This window comes from Papilio xuthus, unplaced genomic scaffold, assembly GCF_000836235.2.
Source record: "Papilio xuthus unplaced genomic scaffold, Pxut_1.1 DF828952.1, whole genome shotgun sequence".
Lineage (NCBI taxonomy): Eukaryota > Metazoa > Arthropoda > Insecta > Lepidoptera > Papilionidae > Papilio > Papilio xuthus.
In genome coordinates this window covers 2,785,129-2,803,196 of record NW_013529697.1, presented here as the reverse complement: position 1 = coordinate 2,803,196, position 18,068 = coordinate 2,785,129, and the positions used below count along the sequence as shown (strand labels likewise).

General features: G+C 31.6%; 2 protein-coding genes and 1 non-coding gene across 3 annotated transcripts; all 3 read left to right on the top strand.

Annotated features, from left to right (window-relative positions):
* The first annotated feature begins 1,663 nt into the window (after positions 1 to 1,663).
* Positions 1,664 to 2,790, top strand: LOC106124936 (neuropeptides capa receptor-like). The gene is made up of 4 exons (XM_013321979.1): positions 1,664 to 1,801; positions 2,005 to 2,102; positions 2,197 to 2,304; positions 2,657 to 2,790. The coding sequence occupies exons 1-4, from the start codon at positions 1,681 to 1,683 to the stop codon at positions 2,774 to 2,776; spliced, it is 447 nt and encodes a 148-aa protein (XP_013177433.1). The 5' UTR covers positions 1,664 to 1,680; the 3' UTR covers positions 2,777 to 2,790.
* A 1,073-nt stretch (positions 2,791 to 3,863) lies between these two features.
* Positions 3,864 to 3,936, top strand: TRNAV-CAC (transfer RNA valine (anticodon CAC)). The gene has a single exon. It is a non-coding gene; the product is annotated as a tRNA-Val (tRNA).
* A 1,525-nt stretch (positions 3,937 to 5,461) lies between these two features.
* On the top strand, positions 5,462 to 7,621 carry LOC106123441 (neuromedin-U receptor 2-like). Its single transcript, XM_013319773.1, has 4 exons — positions 5,462 to 6,203; positions 6,542 to 6,639; positions 7,267 to 7,374; positions 7,505 to 7,621. Exons 1-4 carry the CDS (start codon positions 5,462 to 5,464, stop codon positions 7,619 to 7,621), a joined length of 1,065 nt encoding a protein of 354 aa, XP_013175227.1.
* The last annotated feature ends 10,447 nt before the right edge of the window (positions 7,622 to 18,068 follow it).

The window sequence follows — 18,068 nt, the reverse complement described above, 5'->3', positions numbered from 1 at the left end:
AAGTACTATCATTGCTTTATCAGATATTTGACCCCCTTTTCCTCGTCTGATATGTTTACACTGACACTTTCCCAGTCTGGAGGCTAGACAAAGTGCATTCGCTTCGAAGCGATTCCATATTGAATTTCAAAAATATATGGGACTGACGTGCGACATTCACGTAACATATCAAAAGTTATTGTCAATTCTATGCATTTTCTAAGTTCGTTATGGTATCTAGTGCACTTTGTCCGCTTATTCGTCTAGAAAATTAACATTTGATTACGAAGAAAATTGGACCATCTCCAGTACACTTAGTACGCTATTTCAATTAGGGTACCTTTGTGAATCGCACACATAAATGCTATCAATTTGAGTAAATTTATGGCTTCGCCCTTCAATACGTTTAATAAATATATGGTGTTCCCAACTTTTCAATTTATTTTTTTTCAAATGCGAAGAATAAACAGGTCAGCTTAGTTTAAAGGTACGTTTAACCACACCTTTGTTACTATAACCCATACAATTTTGTTTGTAATGTACATACCCTATATGTATTTGTTATCCCTACTCCGCTTGTCAATCTAATCGATGTCAGTCCGGTTAGGGTATTCGACAACTGATATTTCAACGTCTTTTTTATCTTTATCTTTTACATCAACCGACACATTTGTTGGGTTCACACTGAACAAGACTGCAGTCGCTTTTGTAATAAAATCTGGGTAATCATTGTGTACTTTTACTTAAGTTTTTTGCAATTTATGCGCAAATTATGTCGCGCATATTAAACGTTTTGGGCAAATTGTGTTACAAAATACAAAAGTTAAAACTGCACGACTTTTTGAGCTACTAAATAGAATATTTTATTAAGATTGTGTTGCTGATAACTAGCTCATTTATTTTGGTAACCGTTAATCAATAAAAATATCTCTATAAAATTTTTGGAACGTCCTGTATTTTTTTTGGTGTTACGAAAAACATTATACGTCGTTAGTCTTCCCCCATCGGCACTCAGAGTAACAAGTGATACGTCATTTGACTCAAGCAAATTACAGTTTGAATATTTCTGACCCTGTTGAAATGGTGATTCTAAATAATACAAACAATGATGATATATTTTTCCTATATCCGAATACAAAAACTATTGGCAATGCAGATATAACGGTCTATGTTAACATAAATATCGTGTTGAGTGGGTTGTTGATAGTGTTATTCATAGTCAGTTTGGCGGGAAACGTAAGCACGTGCGCGGTTATCATACGCAATCGTTCGATGAGAACCCCTACAAATTATTATTTGTTCAATCTAGCTGTGGTGGACCTAGTGACTGCTTTATGTATTCCTTTCGAGATTTATATGCTCTGGAAGCCACATTTTTATCCGATAGGCGAAATTGGGTGCCGAATTCATTTTATCGTTTGGGATTGTCTTAGTAACTGTAGTGTGTTAACCATCTTTGCCTTCACCGTTGAAAGATATATTGTCATTACGAAGCCCTTTCTTAGAAAAACCCTGATTTTGACATCGCGCGTAAAAAAAATTGTTACCTTCAATTGGTTATTATCTTGTTTATTCTGTATATTGCAAGTTTTCAGCGTGTTTTTGTTTAAACGTGACAAAGGTATTTACTGTCTCTTTCAACTCAATGATAAAGCGCTGATTATTATGAGTATTGATCTTTTTATATTTTTTGCTCTTCCCATGACAGTTATATTAGTTATTTATATTTTGATTGCCGTAAAGTTAAAACAGACTAATGGGAAAATAATAACCAGTCCTCCTAATGTTAAAAGGGACAGGAATAAAGCTGTCGCAATGCTGGGTTAGTTTAGTTGTTTTTTTATTTAATTAATTTTTAATTGTTACAAATATAGTCTGGAAACGGACTAAAATAGAAATAATATAAACTATCAGCAAATAATGATTTAAATTTTATGCTAATAATAATTTCTTTTTTTTTAACTAAATAATGAATGACATTTTAAATCAAAACTGTTAATCACGGTATCGTTAATCAACTTACAGCAGCTGTAGCAGCTTTCTTCTTTATATGTTGGTTCCCGTACTTCATTCTACAACTAATGATGATCATACCACGCTTCAGATTAGATGATTATTTCTATGTAAGTAACTAAACGTTTTATTGAAACACGCCAACTTCTATTAAAAGCTTTCTTACTAGTTAGTTTTTTTTTCAATTTCTATTTTTTGTTTCAGATGTGGCAAGTGTTTGGATATTTGAGCTTAATCAACAGTTATTTATCAACTGCGGTTAATCCAATTCTTTACGGACTTATGTCGCGCAGATTTCGGCAGGCGTTTAAAGTAAGAAATTTTTTATTTAATTTCAACATTTTAAAATGCACAAATTTTCATCACTTATTTACATATTTCGATGGTTAATCGAATTTATCTCTTATACCAATGTTTTCGGTGTTTTGGCAGGGGACACAAACATTTTATCATTGATTTAGTAGTTACCTGCGACTTCGACCGCGCGTATTAAAGAAAAAATTTAGTGATTAATGTAGCCTATGCCACCCGAAGGTAGTGCAGATTCACAACAGTGAAAGAACTTTACGAATCGGATCAGTAGTTTCGGGTCCTATACAATGCAAACAAACAATTAAATCTTTCCTCTTTATAATATTAGTTTTATTTCAATTCTTATTTTCAGAATTTGTTCGTCGGGAAGAAATCATTGGTTATAGAAGGCGCCAATCATATACCAACTCTAAGGACCAGCATCACCGCCAATGAAGGATTGAAAAAATTACATCACCAAAATACTTTTTAAGGATGAAGATAATCAAAAATTGCATTAAAAAAAACTCTTTTATTATTTAAATGTGTTCTTTTAAATGTTAATTTTCTAGTCATATTATTGTGTAATTACATTTTAAGGTCTAATAAAAATCAAAATTTCTAAACGAATTTTAAAAGCTTACCTTTTGCGCCTAAGCTCAAGAGCTCATTTAATTTTTCTTCAATCTTGAAATCATACCTTAAAAAATTTACGTCTTATTATTATAAGTAATTTGCAAACATTATTTTTTTCCAACAAGTAAGGTTTCTCTTTATTTTTCTATAAAATAATTTCGAAAATACAAGTTCTTTGGTTGAGGAAGTGAAACACAACGGCGTTTTAATAGATATAAATTGTATCAAGTTACCTTTGACCCTTAATTGTATGTTTTACCTACTAGTTCTTTATATGTAAATGTTATTAACTTACTAATGACTACTTCTAAGATTATTGGTGCAAATATAAAATTGTTTAAAATACTAACGTTTCTCTCGAGGACGTATTATTATTATAGTTAATTAGATTATTGATAAATGTATCTGCGCACGAGTTACTTATCAGCTTAGGACTACTATAAGATGACACAAAACTGTTTTATTCCATCGCAGTACTCATTTTCAACATTGCATAATGTTATACGCAACATTATGCGTCAATAAAGATCAAGAAATATGCTATCGTCTATTACAGTGGAATGTGGTTCGAGGTTCAACTTAGGTCAGGCATTAATTACTATCTTATATATAATTTTTACATAAACTTCTATGATTCTAACTCAGTGAATTCTTGACAACAGCTGTCAAGCAAAGCACTTCAAGGGAGGCGAATACAGAACACAGAACTGCTCGAATTTCACTTGAAATTCTATTAAAATTGGCTGAAGTTATTGTTTGTTTTAAATAGGTCATAAATTGTAGATTGAAAATTGGTTCGGTGGTTCCGAAGTAGTTAGATAAATAACACGGTTTAATAAATATTTTTAATTGTAAATTTTTCATATTTATTTTTAATAAAGATTGAAAAGACTATTATAGTTTTACTTTTGGTAAAATTCCCCGCTTTGCTATTTCTAGTGCTAGTTTCCGTAGTGTAGCGGTTATCACGTGTGCTTCACACGCACAAGGTCCCCGGTTCGATCCCGGGCGGAAACATTGCTTTTATGTTAAATAACAATATGAGTGTTAACTTATTTACATTTTTTGTTTATGTTGCCCCACAGTATGCCATTTTGTGTCTATCTAAACACATGCAATCAATTCACTACGGAGATTTTTTAAATTATTGATATTTAAGTCCATTTTCTTCAATTTAAATTAAACTTTAGAATACTATTAAATGATAATGAATATAGTATACTTGTAACAAATGAAGGTGAAAAATAAATTTATTTCATTATTTTGACTCAATTTTTTTTCCCTTGTTTGCCGAACTGTACCTCGTAATATTTATGTGTAGTCTGTGTTTGACCATAAATTCTTGTAAAATAAATATGCTATTTGAAATACTTTAATGATGCAATAAACTGGCCACAGTTGAAAAATAGGCTATTATGTGTTACAAAAATAAAAAATTGTAGGAGTAAAAACTTGTAGTAATCCGCCAGGTAATTACCCATTATTATTCATAAATAAAAGATTTTTTTAATTTTTTGTTGAAAATTTCCTGTAAGGCGATCAAATAAAAACTGATAGGATCAATGTAGTCGCAAAAAGCTAATCACTATTGATAATTCATTTGTTAATAGCTTAGCTTTAAATTATTTAGTAAGGTTATGAACTTCAATTTTTATATTTTTTTTTTACAGTTTGCTTTGAACTCTGTACAAGTAATAAAACTGGAGTAACTGTATGGACAAAATACAATAATAAAAATACAATTTTTTAAATTTTCCTTTGTCTATCCGAAAATCGGCGTTTTTTCTGGAAAATCTGTCAAACTCTTGGCTCGATTTTGATGGGATTTTTACGAGAAATAGTGCGCTGACAAAGTCCCGGGCGATCGCTAGTGTAAAATAAATTTACAAAAATTGTACCAAACCCTTAAGTAGACGGATGTACTAACGTAATTTCAATTAGGCTAGCTGTCGAGCCGCCCTCTGAATGCCATCAATTTGAGCGCTTGTTTGGCTACACACTCGATTACTTTTATATTCATGGTGTTCCTAAATTCCATAATTTCTTTTACATTATTTTTAATAAAGAAAATGTAAGTAGATATTTATTTACTTACAAAATATTTCTTGTTAACATTCCAACTAACCCTGATAAAGTTTTTGTTAGGTGTGTATAGTTTACAGTAGTCGAACATCTCAATTCGAATCCTCGTCTGCCAGAACACTATTCCGTACTCTTAACCAGTAGGCTATTGACGCATTGGTTGACAACATTTAAAAACATTAAACTAGAAATATTTCTATAAATTGATTTTATTCTTTACATTGACACTCGATAGTTAAATCGTCTTCCCAATGACAGCCAAATTATATTCTAACTTTAATTATTGTTTCATATTTTTTTATCAATATATCGACAACATAACATAATTTTGAACATCCTGTACTATTCGTAGTAGAAAAAAACGACACTGTTAGTCTTCCCCGATCGCCACCGGGTGTAATGTGTGAACCATCCTTCATTAAATTATCTTCAGTTTGCAAATCACTCTGAGCCTGTTAAAATGGTGTTCCTAAATAGTACAAGTAATAATGATACGTTCTTTTTGTATCCGAATATGAAGCAAATTGATGATATATGCGTTACAGACGATCTCAAATATAAAATATTATTGAGTGGCTTCTTAACGATTGTCCTGATTTTAAGTTTAGTTGGAAATATAAGCACGTGTGCGGTTATCATTCGAAATCGTTCCATGAGGACCCCTACTAATTGTTATTTATTCAATTTAGCTGTAACAGATTTATTAACTGCTGTATGTATTCCTGTTGAAATCTACATAATCTGGACACCAGATTATTTTCCAATCGGGGAAATCGGTTGCCGAATACATTACGTTATCTGGGATTGTCTCAGTAACTGCAGTGTTCTTACTATTTTTGCTTTCACCGTTGAAAGATATATTGTCATTGTAAAGCCTTTTCTCCGACAATCCCTTGTTATGACGTCACGTGTTATTAAAGTAGTTATATTCAATTGGTTGTTGTCGTGTTTATTCTGTGTACTGCAAGTCTTCAATGTATTCTTGTATGAACGTGATAAAGGCATTTACTGTCTCTTTCAACTTACCGAGAAAGTTCTGATAGTAATGAGTATTGATCTTTTTATATTTTTCGCTTTTCCTATGACTGTTATATTTGTTATTTATATTTTGATAGCTTTGAAATTAAAACATACGAATGAGAATTTAAAGGGCAGTCCCGCTAATGGTAAAAGAAACAGGGATAAAGCAGTCACAATGCTGGGTGAGTACAATATTTTTCTCAAATAAATCTTCGTCTTAACATATACTTTGTACTTTTTTCTCATCTATAGGCAGTTTAAGAAGAGTTGAATTAATTTATTTCTGGTGTAGTTCACCAACATTATACTCCGAATTCTATCCCAATCATCTTACATTTTTTATAAAAGACAAGAATATGAAATGATCTATTATTCATATCAAAAACCGCTGCGAATTTAGATTTTTCGTTAAACTCGTGTCTTACTCTTCAACTTCAACTGTTTCTCCTTTAGTAAAATATTCTAATTACAATTTATAATTGAGAATTATGATTTAATATAAAATTTAATGTTTCCACAGCTGCTGTCGCCGCTTCATTCTTTTTCTGTTGGTTCCCGTATTCAGTTTTACGGCTAATGATGATCATACCACGACTGCGACAAGATGATTATTACAAAGTAAGTATCTAGTAGATAAAAAAATTTATATCAACATTGTGACGTCATACAGACACACTATTCATATATATGTGTGCCATAGTTTGCAAAGGCAACATCGAGAGCGAATATAAGATTCTACCGTAAAACATACTGATTTTATGTTCATACTAGCCATCGGCCGCGACTCTGTACGCACAGAAATAAAAACAAACTTAATAGCCATGTGTATGTTATGTTTTCTTCCAGACTATGTTCTACATCTGTACCAAATTTCGTAAAGAACCGTTCAGCCGTTCCGGAAATACCTCCTAACAAACATCCATCCATCTAAACTTTCGCATTTATAATATTATACCTTGATTTAACATAACACTTTTATTTTCTTTTCTTCCTATTTATTTACAAGTATGCAAAATTTCCTGCTCTCATGACGTAACAACAACAAAATTGATGACAGTGTAATAAAGTAAATAAGTTTTCTCTTCCAACATAAGCATCTCATAAATAAGCTTAACTGACCTGATGTGTTTGTCTTACTGTCATACGGAATAAATCACAGACGATGGCACTCCATATGTAATCTGTTGACAAAGGTATTCCGCTATTTTTCTATGTTATAAGGAAAACGCTTTTTACCTCTTTCAGGTGTGGCAAGTGTTCGGATATTTGAGCTTAGTCAACAGCTATTTGTCAACAGCCGTCAACCCGATTCTTTACAGTCTCATGTCGCGGAGATTTCGACAAGCATTTAAGGTGATAATGAGTCTTTAAATGAAATTTAAGTATTTGTTCTTAGTTTGTTCCTTTATAAACGTGTTCTGAAATTATTGGTAACATAGTTACTTCTTCTCTATCTTTTCAAAATATATTTTTTGTTTTTCAGAATTTATTTCGTAGACGAACATCTTCAGCTCTAAAGAGGATGAGTCACATATCTATGCTACATACCGTCGATAGCAATATTAGGCTAAATAATTTACGCCAAAAACATAGTTTTTAAACAGGATTACCGACATCGACTTTTAACCATTTTCTTCATACTTTTTCTTAATTCGTAGTTTAACGTAATTAAACAAATAAACTACTCTTGCTTATGCTTTAGTATATGGTAATAAAGTAACAATGTTATAAAACTAAATACATAAGTATATTTAAGTTCTTAGTGCAATATTTATATTTAGGATTAACCTATAGAATACTGACTGTCGCCTGCCACTTTATCCGCGCGGAATTAAACAAAAGTTAATATAATAAGTAGCCTATCTGCTCTTCCACACTACGTTCTACATCTATGCCAAATTTCAGCGAGATCTGTTCAACTTTTCCGGAGTTACGCTTAAACATCCTTCTAAACATTCGCATTTATAATATTAGTAAAAAGTAAGATTGTGTTGAGAAAGTAATGTGTTAGGTAAGATAATCCTGACCTTTCACTGACGTAGTGTAAACACTGTTATGTAGCGGTTTAATACATAAGAACATCGATATGTAATAAATGCATATGTCACGTGTTTTTCCACTTCGCATTGATATTTTGTACGCAAATAAAAACAAGCACATAAAGATGTACAAATGTGCATGTACTTGTTTTTATTTGTTTATTCTAATTAAGTATATAGACGCATTGTTTCAATGAAGCTACCATTTTATTTATATTACAGTTGTAAAAATCATTCTTTATGATTGTAAATAGTACCCAAATTGACTGTTTTAACTGTTATAAGATTAATCAAAATAATGTTGTTCTTTTTCTGCCATTAAATAATATTTTTACTACACACTTAAGTCCGTGACCTAGAAGGGTAGAAAGAAATTAATAATTTGATGTGATCCGTCACTTGTTTTATGCTCAACATTTGAACGTTTACAGATTCTTCGTTAAAGTATAATAACACTATAAATAGAACACATTACGTTAATTGCGAATCACTGAAACAAAGTGTCAGCATTTGTCTCCTAATGAATATGAAGGTAACTAACCTTGAAGAGAGATCTGTACATAAACGCTACAATGAGACTTATCAAGGTCAATTACATATCCTCTTAACATCTTACAATCGTGTTCACATAACTTGACATGCAATTGAATTTTTAAATCCCCTTAATCTTAATTATAAACATGGTATCATATCTTCATTTTAATATTTCGTTTTTAATAAATAATTGTTTGCACTACAAATTAGAATTAAGTAAAAAGGGCGTGCGAAACACAAGCTAAATAATAAATGGCTGGTATCAGACCGGAATTAATAAATCTCATAAGTGTATATATATATAAATTAGGAAACTTAATTGAAACACAGGTCACATGAAGGCATAATAAATATCTTAGTCACATAATGAAATATTTTAACTAAGTGAATATACTGTACATAAATAAACTATTGAATTTATTATTTTAATGAGAGAATGAACGCAGTAGTGTTGCAGTTAACGGATCCGATATTCCTGTCATAGTTTTCTACGCTATTAAATTGCCAAAGACGAACTTTCTTTAAGCGTCTGGAATAAAGCTACAATTACAAGTCAAGCGAACTTACTTTATTCTATTGTTTTTTCTTAGTACTCGCACAGATATTTAAAAGCTGTAAAAGCATTTATAATCTAAACTCTCGAGCTTAGTTACTCATAAACGAGGTTTAGGCTAAGCGCTCTATGTTCCCTGCCACAATACAATACAATATTTATAGGTAATGTTTAAATTAAAGGTCAAAGAGCGATTTACAAAAAAAAAATCATGTCGCTGTGACGTGGTCCGGCAGCCGGTTGTAAACTGCAGGCCCCATGACGAGCGTCGCCTTCTCCGTCCTGGCTAATCGGTGTACCGCCGGAGCCAGCTTGTCTGCGTCACGAGTCACCATAGTGCTGCTGCCGTCACCTCAAGCCCGGTGAAACTGTAAATGCCTTTTCAAGGCTAACAGCGGTTTAGCAGTCACGAAAAAATAACCAAAATCAGTTTTCGCCGATCTGGACAGCCAAACTACATATGTTTGATTCTGTAAATCGTCTTCTAGTCAAACTCAATTTTTTACAAACTAACCTTTTATATTATTATATATATATATATATTTATATTGTTGTAATTGATATTTGTAAGAAAATGCGTGTTAGTAATAAACCAATGCCATGACATTGTAAACCTAATGAAGTGATCTGATTGAACACTAATGCAAGTGGAAAGTTTACGGCGGACGTTTTATCGTGTCGTCTTAATTAAAATCAATTCAATCTGTATTCAATGCCGCGTGGAAAGCAATTGGAAATAAAAGGGGGGGGGGGCTTAGAGAACAATTTGCTCTAAAAACATTGTTAATTCGAATTCAAATGTACTTAAGATTGTAAATGTTAATTACGATAAGTTTTCCTCAAGCACATAATATATTCCAAATAATTCTAAATACGTATAATATAATCCATACAAATCGCTAGATCACAGCAGACTTGAATATGTCTTGTATATTGTCAGTCTCCTTACTTGTTCCGGGCAATCACAGAAATGGCTGGGCCAATTTTTATGGCACTGTAACGGGAAGGTAGCTGATGAATGCGGGCATATTATAGCCTAAAAATTGGTGCTGACGAAGTCGCAGGCGACTGTTAGTTTATCTATATCATTACTCTGAGTATCGATTGCAGTTACACATATGTCGTCTCTCTCATTCTCTTCGAATAAAAAGAGACAAAAATGTGTGTCTAGGGCACTTGAAACCCTAACTTATATGCACGTAAATAACGATATATTTGTCGTTCCACTTTTATACAGCATATTGTAGTCAATCCGCAGCTACTGCGAAACAAAAGATGAATTGCCGGTTAACGAAGGACCCCTGAATTAACAATTGCAGCTTTCATGTAACAATTTGATTCCATAGTTCTCTATTTGATATATCCGGACATGGCGTTCCATTGTGTCGGATGTACGACCAAATTAAGTGACATTCAATGCGAGTAAATTAAATTTTAACACGTAGCTGTTCGTACTCGATGAGCATGCACGTTGCACGTCACACAAAGCCTGTCGGTAGCCGATGAATGAAAATATGTTGTTTAATCTCATAACGGACTTTTTAAATATCAAAATTCATTCGAATTTTACAGGCAACTACTGGTCGCCCATGACGTCATCAGCGCGGAATATAAAGAAAAAAACAAAACAAAAAGTAGGCTATAATATGCTTGCATGCATCAACTACCTTCCCGTCAAAATCGATCCACCCAGTCCGGTGATTACGCGGAACAAACGCTTACCGACACACAGACAGACATAAATTAAAAGAAATGTATTTTCGTTATAAGAAAAGCCATTAGATCACATGTCCGAAGTATGATTGTTTCGATATTACGTACAGACACTCCAATTTTATTAATAAGAATATAGCGTGTCCCAAAATTCATATATATTTAACACGTACATTTTGTATTATTAAATTTCTCATAGGTTTATTTAATAATTTATCTATAATAAGTGTTTATGATACTCCCGACATTGTCATAAATATAGTTTTTGTTGCAGGAGTAATTTTTCTTTTTACTTGAATTTACGCAGTTTCAGTTCGCATTTTGTTTAGAAATTTCTAGAATCAGAAACCGTAAAGATACTGCCAGAAGAAATGTTCTATGTCCTTTCGTAATCCCACTTTACTGCACTGAATTTTCTTCATTGTAGTGCCTTTTAAAGAAACACGAACTATACGTGTCCAAAATTAAAATAAAATGTATTATAAGAATATAAATGTAGAGAATTTTTATAACATTACAATACTAACGCACTCAGAGAGACGCAGAGCGATGATTAAGTAAGCAATTGTCATTTGTTTTTACTTTTTTTTATATTATATATTCATAACATTTTTGTATGAATAACAAAATATACAATAAAATGTCACATTGTTTTTTAATACATAAAAAATATGAATTTAATTACACTGTAAAATATGACAAGGGCATCCGGATATATTAATGTCATTGGAAAACGTTTTTGTTCAAAGTATTATAATACGAAAATTCCATTGAAATTTTCGCTTTCCTATAATTTATTCAAAACCCGACTTCTATTTAAAATCAGGTTTTGTACTTTGTTAATGCTTCTTATTTTTATGTGTAAACCAGTACTAAAAGAACTCTTAAACTTACTCAATAGATTTTGTGTACAAATAAGTTTCTTCAGAAGTGCATATCCAATTTAAAATATTTTAGCAAACAAACTAAGAAACAGTAAGCTCTCAATATAAGTTAGGAGCTTTTAGCTTTAAGTTTCAAAGACTTCAAGCACGTTACTTTACAATAGTTCCAAAGCACAGGTGAACAAAATTACAGTTTCGATTTTGTGCATCCGAAGAAACTAAAATTCTTTAATGCGGTAATGCAAATACGATGAATACCAATATTAATAAAAATTTTATAATATTTTAAGTTTTAAAATCTCTGTTTTAAAAAGCTGCCAAAAGATGGCGCTATCCTGTCCTTTAAAGCCTCAGTCAGTGAAGTTTTGATTGTTTTAAATTTAGGTTTTATAATCAGATTTTTAACTCTTCATTTGATGTATAATTCACCTTACTCAGAGTCATTTAAGTTACTAAGGTAGCATCATAGGTGTGTGATAAATGGAAAACCCAATTAAAAATGTAAGTGAAGATAAAAAAAAAACTCACGACACTATAGTGTCTCTACTTTTGGTTCGTTAGTCAAGTTTTTAAATTAATATTATTAATTTAATTAAAAGCAACATTATTTAAGTTAATTAAAAACCTTCTAGCGCAGTAGTGCAAATTTTGCTATACAAGTAACGAGACTTCACGAAGCAATTACGCGGTACAATTTCCTGTATTTATTCCGATGTTCATTTTGAAATGAAAGTTGTGTACTGTAATAGGCACGAATTCCCGTTAACTGGGAATGTTGTGATACAATTAGAGAACATTGATGATTGTGCTTTGTTTCGTGCTTATTACAATTCTAGTACCTAGTGCAGTAAATACTAAAATAGTAATTGTTGTTCTTTTAAAGAAGTTTTGTATAATGAATTTGATTTATGCAACCACAACCGTGATTCTACTGTCGCAAAACTTGTATGAAAATAAATTTGTCTGTTTTTTCAAGAGAATAACTGAGGTTACAATATGCCATATACAAGTCCTAGCTGTCGTCCGTGACTCCGTTTGGGCGGAATAAAAAAAATATATATTTAGTAGTTTTTTCAGAATATTATATATGTATGCCAAATTTCATCAAGATCCATTCAGCCTTTCTGGAGATACCTACAATCATCCATCCATACATCTAAACATTCGCATTTATAATATTAGTAAGAAGTAAGATTCTGATATTGAAAACTTACAGTGACGTGGCGAAGTATCAACCTAAGCATAACACAATATTTTTAATTCTAATTTAAAACGATGAATGCTATGATGTAACTTTTATTAGTGTGTGAAATATTAAAACAATCCAATATAAATATACAAAATATTTCTCGTGTTATTTTGACTAATTATTGCATCGTTGTAACTAATGTATATAATATAATGTAAATAAGTCCCAAACGTATTAATACAGAAAACTTTTGATTGGATCGTATTATTCTGAAACTTATGCAATAAGACTATGTTTTCTTTCTAACACAATCAATTCGAAGCAAACATTAGTAAATATTACCTTGAAATTACATCGCACTACGAAAAACTTGTATTAAACAAAAAAAAACGATTTCATAGTTAGATATACGCAAACAAAGTTGAAAATTCCGGTGCAAATAACTTTGAAAAATAGAGCTCTCTTATTTACTTTGTTTTATTTATATTGTACCTACAATTATTGTCATTTCGCAGTCAATATCAGATGATGTAGATTAGTGACATTTATACGTGAGTGTTCGATACAAATACATTATATTTCATCGTGAATTTTCTTTGACTTTTCATTTTCGATGACAAACTATAGTTTTGAATTTCACGGTTTGATAGACGCGGTTTAGGAAGGTAGCTCTCCTTTTTTTTCTCCCCGCACAAGTGGGTAGATTGAAATCTCAAACCGCTACAGACTGGCGCGGGGCCTGCGGGGTTGGAAGGCGGTGAGACGGCAATAGTTGAAACTCAGCATTGTTTGTTTACGTAAGTTGGACGAAAAGAGTTACACGTCGAACGTGTCGGTAACCTAGCGTACAAGGTCGCTTAAGAGTTAATGGTTTTGCGTTTGGTTCGACGACGATGAGTTCAGTAGTGCAGGCACACCTGAAGACGCTGAACAGGGCATCGAGTTGGTAAGTGCTTAACTTCATCTACTTGCATTATTACGCCAACTCTTGCACCGCGTAGTAAAGGTGGTTCTGCCTCGGGATTTGAACCCTTCGTGTACCGCAAAGTTATATATCTTACTATATTCATAACAATTACACGCAGCACAGTAACTTTAAATTCTAAGTCTACTTAAGGCAAGGCAATAAAAATAAATAATTTGTCATCTAGAATATTAAAGATTCGTGGAAGACAGCTTCCTATCGTATAAAGCTTAAATTACTTTACAACAAAGAAATCTGTAGAGTCGAGAGTTTAATGAAATAAAATAGTGAGCGAGTAACTCGACACCACGGTGCCCGCATCTTTGAACTTTATTAATTACAAGTTGAGTACTCATTACAGAATGCTCTACCAGTCAGCTCGAGACAATTAAATATTTTTTTTATCTAAAATAAAGGCCATTTTAAAGGCCTTTTTTCTGTCGTATACCATGCTAAAGAACTGAGAACCCTACTAATATTATAGTATTGCTCATAGATCTTAAAGCAACCCAATGACTACAGGTCTTTTAGCTATTTAAGAGGGTCTAGTTTATTGGGTAATTTAATAAAATTTGGTGCAGTTTCATCAAAGTAATTTTTGATTAAATCTTTGCCACTGACTACACCATTAGGGCGAAGGATTAATTTAGTAGATCTCGTAATTTGAAAGTATTCAAATGCTTGTTACAATTAAATACTCCGCATAAAGTTTCAAACAATGTCTATTTGTGCAATTTATATCTTTTTCGCAAACGATCCGGTTGCTCTGGACACGTTTTCAATTTATTATATTACTTTGTCTAGCTGAGCGGCAATTACTACGGAATGCTTACTATTTTAATAAATTCACATCAACTATATTATTTGTCTTTTACAGATTGACTAAGACATAGTAGGTTTAAAAAAATTGACTATAATATTTAAAAATTAACGATTTTTTTAATTAACAACGAGTAATAAAGTAATTTTTTATAAAAGTTAATTATTTTTATATTATTTACTCCACGGAAAAAAGGAGATAGATGCTATATACATATAGTGATCAATATGTTTGTTTCATTACAGTATTTTTGAAAGGCAGTATCTTAAGCGAAGATTATACATGTTCTTGCGCGTATCATTTTAAAGACATCTAATCCAAAACAACGAGTAATTGTTAACAAATTTCCACCATCAATAAGGTCATAAAACTACAGAATTGGTTATAGGATAATATAAATATATACTGTTTGGTTTTTAGGGTTCCGTACCTCATAGGAAAAAAACGGAACCCTTATAGGATCACTTTGTTATCCGTCCGTCCGTCTGTCAAGACCCTTTTTCTCAAAAACGCGTGAAGGTATCAAGCTGGAATTTATTTCTAATAATAACACAATCTAGCTACAATTAGAAACTTTTTAATAATCGAAAAACAGGAATTGCCTCAGCGCGGAAAACGAATTCTGAATCGGTGGCGCAGTATAAGTTGACCAACTATTCGACAATATAACCGTCATTATCTTAACTAAATGTAATGGAACACAACATTAGCATATCATAGCGTGTACCAACACATTTACTGACTAAATATTTACATATAAACATTTAGAATAGGTTATCTTATATGTAAATGCAAATAGAATTTGGGAAACGTTTCAGCCTTTATTATAGGCAATAAAAGCTAATGGTTTTATCTTTTACTATGCAAGAGAGTGATAATTTGATGATACCTAATTAATCAAGGAGAGTAAACCAGGTGGACGTAGAAGTGGTAGGTCGAAGTTAAGACGGCTAGATGACATCGAGAGAGATCAGGCATTAAGATTACGCGAAAAGCCGAAAGTAAACCGGTGTGGAGAAATTTACTTGACCAGGACCACCCGCAGCTGTAGCGCCTCAGATGATGAATTAAGCAAAGCAATTGAGATTTAGTTTCTAAGATATTTACGGTATAAACTAAATTGTGTATTATTATAATTCTATTTGTAACGTAATTGGGTGGCATACACAAAGTCAATTTTTTTAGAAAATTCATAAAGAAAGAGGTGAAACAAAACATAATAAAAGAAGAAAATAGATTTTTTAAAATGTGAAATAATCCTACGTTAATTTTAAAAGAAATAAAAAATTAGAGAATAAGCATGGTTTTGAATTGCATCGTTAACAAGATCTGTGGTGAGATTTCAAGCATTGTTACTTTAATAATTTATTATACTTCTATTGTCAGTACTTGTTGGTTATTTTAATTATATAAATTAATTTAATTAACATCACTGGATTATTTTGAACTTAATTTTTTAAAAAAATTTAAGTAATGTAATCAATTTAAAACACATTTGTTCTTTGTTGTCGGACGGTTTTATTTATTGGAAAAAAGAGATAGTTTGGAGCTTTGCCAACTAAGAAAATTCAATAAAGGGCATTTTAGCAACAGCTGCACAAAATTTCGATAAAAAAGAATGTAGTCGTAACAGTTATTTCAAGTGAACTTACTATGACAAAAATTGAATCAATAAATAATGTATTTTATGTTGATGATGTTAAAATACTTTAATAACTTATGTAACATTTTATGGAATCGAAAGTAGTTGATTCGTGACAAAATCCTACGTCTTTGGTTGAACATTTAAACCATACACGTTTACTACGTCTTCTTCCAAACGCAATACCTCTTTACCTACCATCGTTTGCCTTCTGAATTATTATTATAAATACTTTAGTCAATAAATAGTATTAAAATAATTTAATGTAGGTCAAACACAGGGCTGTATTTTGGCTCCGACTCAAGCATTTCACGCCACATTCATTTGCATTTCCATGTAAGCTGCTTGCTGAGTTATTTGGGGAAATATATTTTCATGTACATTTCTCAATTCAATTTTAACTTTAGTATTTTAAATGTAAAATTTATGACCAGTTCGTTAAACGTGATTTACAGAGATAATTAAATAACTACTACCATTTAAATTTTATAAGTTCATGCTTTTTGTAACACAATTCCCATGACGTCTTTTATCTCTTTATATAAAATGTAATGAAATAAATTAAATTTGTAGTTGGTCATCTAGTCGTTAAAACATTATAAACTCTCAAAATTTTCAAAGTTGCTACGTAGTGGTGCTACGACGCTACGACGTGTCGTAGGCCGACTTAGACAGTTATAAAGCCAGAGATCATTAGAGCCAGACCTTACATTTATGGTTACGCCCAAACGTCTAGTCAGTAGACATAACAATCACTTTTGTAGTTTCTGAAATTAATCTAACAGTGAAATTCCACTGTTAAGATAAGAAGGATGACAATATGTATTTATAATAGATCATAGACAATGGAAGCCTACAGTAATAACATCTACTCAGAGTAGTTTCAAAAACGTAGAGAATTTTATCAAATAAATTGAAGTGCAATTAACTGAGCTTTATGGCTATTTAATGATTTGCTTATGATTTACCATACATGTAATAATGTAATATACCAGTCTTATACCTTCTAAGAGAATGGCACCTCCAAACAACATTTATTATTTACGTTCGAATCCAATCAGAAGTTATTCCGGTTAATTTGTCCCTCGCATATGAAACGACCTTTACACAGACAGATAATTTGCTCTATGACACGGATAATTTGCTACTTTCTTATAGTTAGTTTCCATCTTGCTCCTCTGTTTATATACTTATTATCTATCGATAGTGCAGTCTTATTTAAAAAATCATTTTGTCTTTCTAAACCTTTTATCAGCCTGTTTTTAAAAAAAATGTTAGTTACGGATAAAGGTCATCGGCAATTTAGATAAAGATATAAAACTATTCATGTTATTCAAAGTAATCTATAATTTTACTCAAAAGTTAATATAATAATGGTGAAAAAACAGAAAGGTATCAATAGGTGACGCTAGCGCTAAGAGATGATTGAAAATAAAGATGTCATTCTAGCGATTATCAAAAAAAATATTGCCTGTGCCGGAATTTAAAAAAGAGCTTCGAAGCCGGAATGCATCCACATATAGAAAAAAGGCATTTTCTTTTTAAATAAATTAATTATATTTTAAAAATACTATACCAATATTTTTTGCGATACTATTTATTAGATTTACATACCTACACGCCTCGGACTGGATTTCCTACAATTTGTTTTATTTCCTAACAACCCGAGTAAGATAAAGAATAGAAAAATATTGAATAATTCATATTTA

Coding starts and splice junctions, on each gene's coding strand:
- LOC106124936 (XM_013321979.1), top strand. CDS start 1,681: ATGACAGTTATATTAGTTATTTATATTTTGATTGCCGTAAAGTTAAAA. Junction 2,103..2,196: donor GATTAGATGATTATTTCTAT/GTAAGTAACTAA, acceptor TTTTTGTTTCAG/ATGTGGCAAGTGTTTGGATA. Junction 2,305..2,656: donor GATTTCGGCAGGCGTTTAAA/GTAAGAAATTTT, acceptor TCTTATTTTCAG/AATTTGTTCGTCGGGAAGAA.
- LOC106123441 (XM_013319773.1), top strand. CDS start 5,462: ATGGTGTTCCTAAATAGTACAAGTAATAATGATACGTTCTTTTTGTAT. Junction 6,204..6,541: donor TAAAGCAGTCACAATGCTGG/GTGAGTACAATA, acceptor ATGTTTCCACAG/CTGCTGTCGCCGCTTCATTC. Junction 6,640..7,266: donor GACAAGATGATTATTACAAA/GTAAGTATCTAG, acceptor TACCTCTTTCAG/GTGTGGCAAGTGTTCGGATA.